At 35.5% G+C, this 10506-nt stretch overlaps 1 protein-coding gene and 1 long non-coding RNA gene across 2 annotated transcripts; both read left to right on the top strand.

Moving 5' to 3' along the window:
• Positions 1–1098: 1098 nt before the first annotated feature.
• Positions 1099–6090, top strand: LOC109220600. The gene is made up of 3 exons (XR_002067128.1): positions 1099–1532; positions 2047–2105; positions 5705–6090. It is a non-coding gene; the product is annotated as an uncharacterized LOC109220600 (long non-coding RNA).
• Positions 6091–7282: 1192 nt separating this feature from the next.
• LOC109220601 (abscisic acid and environmental stress-inducible protein TAS14-like) lies at positions 7283–8673 on the top strand. Its single transcript, XM_019385059.1, has 2 exons — positions 7283–7742; positions 8123–8673. The coding sequence occupies exons 1-2, from the start codon at positions 7383–7385 to the stop codon at positions 8312–8314; spliced, it is 552 nt and encodes a 183-aa protein (XP_019240604.1). The 5' UTR covers positions 7283–7382; the 3' UTR covers positions 8315–8673.
• Positions 8674–10506: the final 1833 nt, after the last annotated feature.

Below are 10506 nucleotides of genomic sequence, written 5' to 3'. Positions count from 1 at the left end.
TCCACCCCTTTTCTCTTCAATTTCTCAACAACAAGAATTACTATAAAGTAACATAATTATATTTATCAATTTCAGTTATTCTAGTCACTGGCCTTAGGATTTATATCAGTAAAGTCGCAAAGCTGGAAGTTTGAACGACCAATCGATGCAGTTGAAAAAAAAAAGCTGTTATTTCTATTTGGATAATATGATTCATCTGAATACATTCCAGTTTAACTGTGTGACTTTTGAAATATGTAACAGATTGGCTGGAGCAATTCTTCTTACTCCAGTGACTAACTACTGGTGGAAAAGTTTTCCTGCAAATTTGACAAAACAAGCATATTATGAGCAGCTTGTACAATCATAATTATAGCGATTCTGTTGAGGATGAGTTCTTCTTCTTTAAGCCATTGCTTGAGAATGGTGGTAGTATTAGAGAATTAATCATAGTGCCTTTCAGTTGTTAATAGAAGAAGAAGAAAACGAAGGAGGAGAAGGAGGAGGAGAAAGGGGCTGAAGTTGTTTAAAAACTGGGTACGGGTTAAAAATTTTAAAAAAAAAAATGGATATAGGTTAAATGGGGGCAACCAAATAGGGCGCCCCGTGTAATTTTTACGGGAGAATGACACAGTTACCCACAAAAACAGAACTATTTATCCTTGTCTACCCATTTATTTTTCTACCCATCAAACTAATTACATTTCCTACCCATAGTAGTTTTTGCGGGGAATTTTCTCTTTTTTCTCCAATTCTTTTTTATTTCTATGTTTCTTTTCCTTTTTTTCTTTCTTTTCCCCTTTTCTTTTTTCTCGTTTTCTTCTTCTTTTTTTATTTTTCCTTTTCTAATTTCATTTAACTTCTTTTTTTATATTCTTTTTCTCTTCGTAATCTAATTTATGTCACCTTTTTTAAAATATAACTAGTATAATATACAGTTGCATTATAGCTATATACTCCTATAGTATATTGTATACCGTAATGGTATACTGTTAGGTAACTGTGTTCTTCTTCGATTATTATAGTATACCGTTGCAGTATATTGTATACTATAATAGTATATTGTTGCAATATAGCTATATACTCCTACAACATATTGTATACCGTAGCAGTATACTATTAGGTAACTGTGTTCTTATTCGATTTTCAGCTGAAAGGTTCGATCTCAATCACTTCAAATGTGATCAAATTTCAGTATGAACTTCCAGAAGGTACTATAAGCAATATTTAATAACACTCACTTTGAATCAAATAAGAAATCTTCAAAAACAAAAGCCAATAGTGGTGGATATTCAAACACACATAAAAATTCAGATTTGGGAAGCTTACTCGAAGGTACTATATAAGCAATATTTTATAGCACCCACATCGAATCAAACAATAAATCTTCAAAATAAAATTTCAAATTTAGAAGCTTGAAGCTCAACAATGGTGGGTCTTCATACACACACAAAAATCATAAGGAAAGGAGGTAGAGCAATAGCTTGGGTTGACCATCTTAATGAAGATCGATCTGGCAGAGAAGAAGTAGATCCATTCAAGTCCACTACCAGGTAATCTTGCAAAAATTAAGTCGAATGTTTTTAACATTCTGTACTTCAAATGAGAAGATGGGTGGGTCGGGTAAATAGTTTGGGCTGCATATGTAGGAAAAGTAAATAGTTTAGGCTTGAATATTAAAAAGTAAATAGTTTGGCTTAATGGGTATAAAGTGAGATTTTTCCAATTTGATACTAGAGTGATTGTTGGGTCCTTCAATGAGGAGTACTGTTGAGCCCAATGGTTCAAATAAAAGTTTGAGAATTATTTCACAAAATGTCGATGTAATTTGTCAAGACTTTAAGTTAAATGCACCGATGACATAGTATAAGGTACTGACAAAATCAAGTTACTTAAAGGTTATAACACATAAATTTTTAAAATAAGTATTGATGTTGTAAATTCTTGTTACAACGTTAAATTGCATATATACAGTAATAATTTAAATTTTATTGCGTATTCAGTTTGTCAATTAACTAGGTCACTTGACTGTCTACTTGAATGGCATAGCTTTACTATGGAATGCAGATTTGGTACTTGTGGATGAACTTACCATGACTACACAGGAAGTGCACTGCATGGTCCAGGTATTGCCTGACCCTATAAAATGGTTGTTTTCTTCCATTTATGCAAATAATACTGTTCATTCACGTAGCTTACTATGGCAAAATTTGAACTGTGTATATGATTCTTATAAGGGCTCTTGGCTAGTTGGAGGGAATTTTAATGAGGTAATTAGACAAAATAAAAAATTTGGGGGTAATCCTATTAATAACTCAAGGGTGGATGCTTTTGCTAATTGTCTAAATTATTGTAACTTACTTGACTTAGGATTTAAGGGTAGTAGGTATACATGGACAAACAAACGTAGGAATGGGAATACTATTCTAGAGCGATTGGATAGAATACTCGCTAATTCTAATTGGCTCCAAATTTACCCGGAAACAGTAGTACAACACCTACCACGCACATATTCTGACCATTGCCCTATTTTGGTCACACTTCAACAAAATAGGGTCCCTAGAAATAAAGTATTCCGTTTTGAAAAAATTTGGACTTCAGGCCCTTCCCTTATTAATATAATTCAACAATCATGGCAACATAATCCTCTTTAGAAGAAGCCCTGACAGTTTTTAGGGACAATGTTACTCATTGGAATAAGCATACTTTTGGGAACCTTTTCACAAAAAAAAAAAAGGAAGCTTTTAAATAGAATTAATGGTATACAGAATTCAATCCACTATCCTACGAGCCACTTCCTTCAGAACCTAGAAATACAGCTAACTAAAGAGTTTAGCAATTTACTTAGGCAAGAAGAAGATTTTTGGAAATTGAAATCTAGAATTCAGTGGCTAAATGATGGTGACGCAAACACCAAAATTTCCACATGTCTATCTTACAAAGACGTAGACGTAATCGCATAAATGATCTACAAGATAGTGTAGGAAATTGAACTTTTGATCAAACGGAAATACACAACTCCATAATCAACTACTACAATGACCTTTTTACCACACAACACTGCTTCACTAAGCATATCACAAAAAATTCTCCAATAAGTAACTCATTAAATTACAATGATCAACAGCATCTAGCTAAACCACTGCACCTACATGAAATCAAACAAGCAGTCTTCTCTTTCCAACCCTTAAAGATACCTGGGCCAGATGGCCTTCACCCATATTTTTTCCAAACTTATTGGCAACATGTAAGTCCATCACTAATAAAATGTTGCCATAATGCTTTCCAGGACAGCAAAATCACAGAACAACTTAACACGACTTATTTGTGCTTAATTCCTAAAGTAAAAAACGCTGTAGCAATCACTCAGTATCGGCCCATTAGTTTATGTAACACAACTTAAAAAATTATTGTTAACAAGCTCAAACCTCTTCTACATAAAATAGTTGGACCCACGCAATCCAGTTTTCAACAGGGGAAAAGGGCCTCAGATAACGCTATCATTGTACAAGAAATACTTCAACACTTAAAAAAGAAGAAAAAAGGACGAATAGGTCACATGTTGCTCAAATTAGATTTGAAAAAAGCTTTTGACAAGCTCGAATGGTCTTTCATCCATAGATCACTTCACTATTTCAACTTGCCAAAAAATCTAATATCTCTTATCATGTCCTGCGTCACAACATCGTCCATATCTATCCTGATAAACGGATCACCCACTCAATTCTTTCACCCCACTAGGGGAATCCGTCAAGGAGACCCATTATCACCCTACTTATTTATTATGTGCTTAGAACGTCTATCTAGGAATATATTCTAATCTGTAGATTACCTACGATGGAACCCTATTAAACTCTCAAAAAATGGACCGCAACTCTCACATCTCTTCTTCGTAGACGACATTATATTACTCTCTACAGTGCAAGATAAGAGTTGCACCACCATTATTGATACACTCAACACCTTTACTAAGCTTTCAGGACAAACACTCAACTTCCATAAATCAAGAATTTTCTTCTCCAATAACTGTAATACTCAAGCCAAATCCAACATCCTTGCAAGATTTAATATGCATGAAGGGAAACATTTTGGGAAATACTTAGGCTTCCCAATGTTCCAAAAACGTCCTCAACAATCAGACTTCCAACATCTCTTAGATAACTTCAAAGCTCGCTTGGCATGATGGAAAACAAAGTTTCTTTCTCTCCCTGGGAGAATAACTCTTATCAAAGCCACACTATCAAGTTTACCAACTCACATAATGCAATTCATTGCAATCCCTCAATCAATTCTGAAAAAAATAGAACAATACATGCGTAATTTCCTTTGGGGAAGTACACAACAAAAAAGGAAAATTCACTTGGTAAACTGGAAAACAGTAATAATGCCCAAGAACATAGGAGGCTTAGTTATACAAAAACTTAAATTTAAAAAATGAGGCACTACTGGCTAGCTTGGCATGGCGCCTTTTTCAATATCCAAACTCCTTATGGGCTTCCACTCTTATTCATAAATACAAGAACAGCAATGCAAACAAAAGTTTATCACACATTTGGAAGAACATTATGTTAGGATGGCAAAACTGCCAAATTGGCATCCAATGGCAAATAGGAACACACTCCAACATAAACTTCTGTTCAGAACCATAGATTGCTCCCAATACCACTATTAGATCACTACTCCATGGGCCTATACCTCTCGCTCATATAAATAGGAAAACTAATACTTACACGGAGCATAATACTTGGAATTGGGCACAAATTCCTTTTAATGTGACCAACGATTTTAAAACGCATTTAAATAGGGTTAATATACCCATTTACACAACCAAAGTAGACACTCTATCCTGGGGAATTACAACTAATGGAACTTTTATTGTTCAGTCAATGTACTCGCATTTACTAGAAAAAGAATTACAAAGGCAGGAATCCCAAAATCCTTATCTTTGGTTATGGAAAATACAAATACCTCCTAAGATAAAAATATTCCTATGGCTCATCATGCATAATAGACTCCCAGCAAAATCTTATCTTCATCATATAGGCATCACAATCGACGACTAATGCCAACTTTGCCATGCAGTAACAGAGACAATCAACCACGTCTTTCTCCATTGTCAACATGTAGCTCACATCTGGAATGAATTAGGACTAACTCATATTATCAATCACTTCAATCGATACCCACAACCCTACCATTGGATACTCAAAATAATGAACACAAATTACAGCAATATGCCTCCCCTTATAAATAGAAAAACATTTCTCTCATACACATTAGGGGATATTTGGCTAAATCGTAACCACAACAACTTCAATAATACAAGAAAACACTTAACTCTTACACAGATTACTAATCATGCTCTAGAATTCACCTATCTTGCTGCAAGAACAACAAAACAAAAATTACTGCAACCCATAAAATGGATCCCTCCAAAACCAAACTACTATAAATTAAACACGGATGGGGCAGTAATCCCATTAACTCATAAAGCAGGTATAGGCGGAGTAATACGTGACTCCAATGGAAATTGGATCGTAGGTTTTGCAGGGAATTTGGACAATGCCAACATTGTCCAAACAGAACTACAAACTCTATTCTACGGACTCGAACTGACAAGAGCATATCATTTGACTCCACTGGAAATTAACATCGTTGCAACAGAGGTAATCACGATGTTACAACAAGATAACCCCCTTTATACTAATTTAATTCATGACTGCAGGCACCTCCTGGACCAGCTGCTTAATCCTCCTATCACGCACATCTACAGAGAGGGGAACGAGGTGGCTGATAGCTTAGCAAAAGCGGGGTGCAGCATGGACTCTTCTACCACTACAACCATTTTTGAACAACAACCAGATTTTGTCAGCATCTTTTTGCAAATGGATCAAGCAGGAGACACTCGCCTAAGGAAGACAACAGGGACACAACACCTACAATGGGACAAACGACAACAAGTAGCAACTCCCTCTAGCGATAATGCACTGGATAGCAGTGTTAGTTTTAGAGGCAGTAGTTTCTGTATTGATCAAACTAATTTAAACTATAACCTAGATGCAACAACATCGACCTCTCTGTAGCAACTTTTGTGATTAATGCAATTATCTTTCCGACCAAAAAAAAAAGAATCCAAAAAGGTCTGAGGCGAGTTTCTCTCTTCAAATTCTTGTTAGGACATCCAAAAATAAAAAATACTCCTAGATACAGGCAAAGTCTACCCCACATTTATAGCCTATTTGGCCAAGCTTCAAAAATCAGCTTATTTTGAGAAGTATTTTTTTCAAAAGTACTTTTGGTGAGAAGCAGTTTGTGTTTGGCTAATTAATTTAAAAAATATTTTTGAGCATCAATTAGTGTTTGGTCAAGCTTTCAAAAACTGCTTCTAAGTATATTTTTTTCTCAAAAGTGCTTTTAGAGATAAGCTACTTTTTCTGTTTTTCCAAAACTACTTCTATTCCTCAAACGCACTTTTTTTTCTTCCAAAAATCTGGCAAACACTTCAACTCTGGAAAAAAAAAGTGCATTTAGGATTACAGAAGCTTGACCAAACGGGCTATTAATAGGATTAAGAAAATTGGAATCAAATCATAAAACAAAGGGCGCGAAGGGCTTATGTTATCTCAGTTAGCTAGATACATCCGCGTACGGGCTTTGATATTTTATCCAGAAAATTATCCAAAATTCTTATCATAAGGGACCAAGGAAAAAAAAGCTTATCCTAATTTTCAGTTATATGTCAGAAGGATGAGTCATAGGTGCTGCCTCTCTTATCATGCCACGTTTAAGGCTATTGGAATTTCAAGTCCCAAATAGTTGGTATGTACTCCTTAGTCCATACCCCCAAAATGAAATTTCCTCTTCCCTTCGTTGGATGTAGCAATAATTATTTGTCATTAACCTCCTTCTAAAGCAGCAAAGTGTCACATTAATTTATCAGTTAAAAATCTTCGTCCATCTTTATGTCCAGTCGACACTGATCAATACACTTGTCTTCCATTCTATGCTCTTAACCTCGCTCAGTGTAACGCTGCGAAGTGTCACCTTCATTTTTGTTCTAGTTGCGTAAGTTTCACTGTTTCAGCTGTCAAATATCTTCTTCCAATCTTTTAATTACTCCTCTCTTGATCTAGCTCCCAGCCGACACTCACCACCTGTCTTCAACTCTCTGCTGCCACGATCACTCTTCATTATCCTAAAACCCTCAACTCCATTAGTCACTTAACACCTGTTATGCCTCGAAGTAGCCTTTTCAGCTTCTCCTTTCCCATATATAAATCCCTACTTCCTGCAGCTCATTCCATCACAACAAACCAAACTTCCATTTCTTGTATCTGCAATAGCCAAAGCAAGTACAATATTCTAGTAGCTTTTTTTCTTCAAATTTTGTTTGTCTGAAAGAGATGGCACAATACAACGAGGGATACGGTAGCCAGGGGCAAATGCGCCAGACTGATGAATATGGAAACCGGGTCCAAGAAACTGGGGGCATGGGCACTGGTGCCTATGGAACTCAGCAAGGTACTGGCGGTATGGGGGGCATGGGTGGTGGAGAATATGGAATCCAAGGCCAAGATACTGGTATGGGTATGGGGGCCACTGGTGGTGGAGCCTATGGAACTCATCAGGGTGGTACTGGAATGGGGGCCATGGGTGGAGAGTATGGAACCCAAGGTACTGGAATGGGTATGGGTACTGGTGGTATGCATACCCAGCACCATGAGGGCCAACAACAGCTTCGTCGATCCGACAGCTCTAGCTCTGTAAGTGTTGTAGCATCAATATTCTTTTCTGATATCTCTCGTTTCATGATTTTATGATAGTATTAGTTTAGTTGATTGAGAAAGTTCAAGCAAGAAAATTTTTTGGACGTATCAAAAAATACTAGTACTCCTCTTAGAGAATTTGTAGGTTTAAACGTGTCATGACATTTTTATGACTACAAAATTAAAAGTACATCTATAAAGGTGCAATGCAATTTTTTAAGTTAAAGATCTTTTACATATATAAAAGTGTCATTTTTTTCAAAGACTAAAAAGAAAAAGATAAGTGTCATATAAAATGGAATATTGGGAGTTTTTTGGTCCTCTATTACTTTGTGAAATATACCCTTCTAACGTGATTTTATTTATGTGGTTTGCAGTCTGAGGATGATGGTGAAGGTGGAAGAAGGAAGAAGGGAATGAAGCAGAAGATAATGGAGAAGATGCCAGGAGGACATGCCCAACAGGAAGGTGAATACAACCAACATGCACAAACAACTTATAGTACTGAAGGAGGAGAGAAGAAGGGAATGATGGACAAGATCAAGGACAAGATCCCTGGGATGCACTGAGAACAACTTCATCAGCTTGTTCCTTTGTTTTACATTTCCAGCTTATAAGTAACAAATAAGAGTCTGAAAAGTAGTGCTTGATTTTGTTTCATGCACTCGTGTGAGTTTTAATTTCTTCACGTCGTATGTTTGAAGTTGTGTAAGGGCAGTGTGCTGACTCTATGTGTATATAGGCGGCCATGCCCGCTTCTGTGTATTAAGAAAAAAAGTGAGTTTGCTACTCCATATCAGGACACAGGATTGCTTCCATGTGTGGAAAGCAATGGTGTCCATATGTATCTTGTTAATGTGTTGTGGTGTCCCATGTTTTCTGTACTCTTTAATTTGGAACTAATATATGAGTTTTGTGTTATGTATTATATTTTTACACTATCTAACTTAAGTTGACATATAATAATATAACTAGTGAAATTTTTTGCGCTTCGCGCGGTTATAAGAAATATTATTAAATTAAAAAAAAAATAACGACATATAACGGATGAGAGAAATATTACAAATAAGAGTCTGCAGCAGAGATCGGTCCAGCATAATATACTGGAGCTCGGTGCACCTGTGTATGAACTCCAGCATATTATGCTCGACCGGTATACTTTGCTGGCTCCAGTATAATATACTGGAGACTGGAGCACCGATGCTCTAAACTCCAGTATATTGTGCTGGACCGGTATACTTGCTGGAACTCCAGTATATTATGCTGGAGTTCTGGTGTAGTTATGCTGGAACTCCAGCATAATATACTGGCGTATTTTTTCGGGTTTTGAACAGTGTTTTCGCTCAGATTTATCTTTACATGAAAAGTGGCTAAATTTCGATTACTTTTGAAACTGGGCTATTTTTGAACGACCAGTTGTAAATCTGGCTATTTTTGAATTTCTCCCATATTATATTAGTTGAAGCGGTGTCATCGCCAGAATAAATTATTAAATGTTTATATTAATATTCTACAAAAATAAAGCAATATATAATAATGACACTCTTTTTTGTCAAAGAGTACTTCTTGGTTCACTAGTCAAGCTCATATTTGACCTTGTAAAGGTCACATTTTTTTTGAACATCTTTGAGCGAGCATTTTTGTTAAAAATTTGAGGCTAATAAGAGTCGAACCTAAAGCTCTATTTGCAATAATATTCAACTAAACCACTGGGCCAAGGCTTTCAATTTTTAGGAAATTGATACTATTAAATAATACTTATTGTTTTTATTTTTATAAATACGACACCACTTCCAAGTTGAGCCTACATATCTGTATTAAACATCAACAATTTAACGTTCATATGCATCAAAGGAAAAGGTTTTTAACTCCTATTCTTTAACAAGTTGAACTTTAAGGAAGATAAATATCTTGTTCAATTAGTTTCCGTCATGTAACTGGAGAAGTGAGAAGGAAATTTAGTGGGTTATAACGTCTACGTAAACTTCTATTTTGGATTAATCAAACCAATTTATGAAGAAGAAATTAATCTTCAAACGACTAGGAAAACATTTTATCACCATGAGATCTAGTTGTCCAAGCTACACTAACAAATAAAAGCAACAGCAAAACCAGGACCGCGAACATAAAAAACTTAAATATTAGTCAAAATTATAAACCTAAAGAGTGGTGAAAGTTACCGAAAGTAGACAGAAGCATATAAAAGTTTTGAAAAAAAAAAAAAATACAGAAGCACACAAAAGATAAAGAAAAAGGCCCAAAAGTGACCAAATTTGAAGATTGAGATTTTTACATTTCTATGTCACGTAAGAAACCTTATTACCCTCAATGTTTAAGGTTTGACTTAATTACACTTAGTATACTAAATTATCAATTATATACCATAATTAATTAAGGGTATAATTAATTATACATTTTTTACTCCTTAATTAAAGGAATTGCACGTTTCTCTCTCCTAACTCATCAGTCTCACCCATTTACCCATACCCACGTTCTTTTTACCATTTTCCATCTTCTGAAACCAAATTCTCCCTCTAAATTCACAGAAAATTGAAGAAACCCTTCAACAAAGTTGGTTCCCCATTTTACTCCAGTTGAAGTTCATCAATGAAGAACAACAAAGTTCATCAAAATTGAAGTCAAATCTTCAAAGTTCATACACACATTTACCTTCAGCTTCAAATTTTCTCAATGAAGAAGAACAAACCTTCAAAGAGACAAGAGAGCAGCAATTCCACCATTGACAGCCATTAAAAAGCTT

The sequence above is a fragment of the Nicotiana attenuata genome, unplaced genomic scaffold (assembly GCF_001879085.1).
Source record: "Nicotiana attenuata strain UT unplaced genomic scaffold, NIATTr2, whole genome shotgun sequence".
NCBI lineage: Eukaryota > Viridiplantae > Streptophyta > Magnoliopsida > Solanales > Solanaceae > Nicotiana > Nicotiana attenuata.
This window is presented reverse-complemented; position numbering and strand designations above follow the sequence as displayed.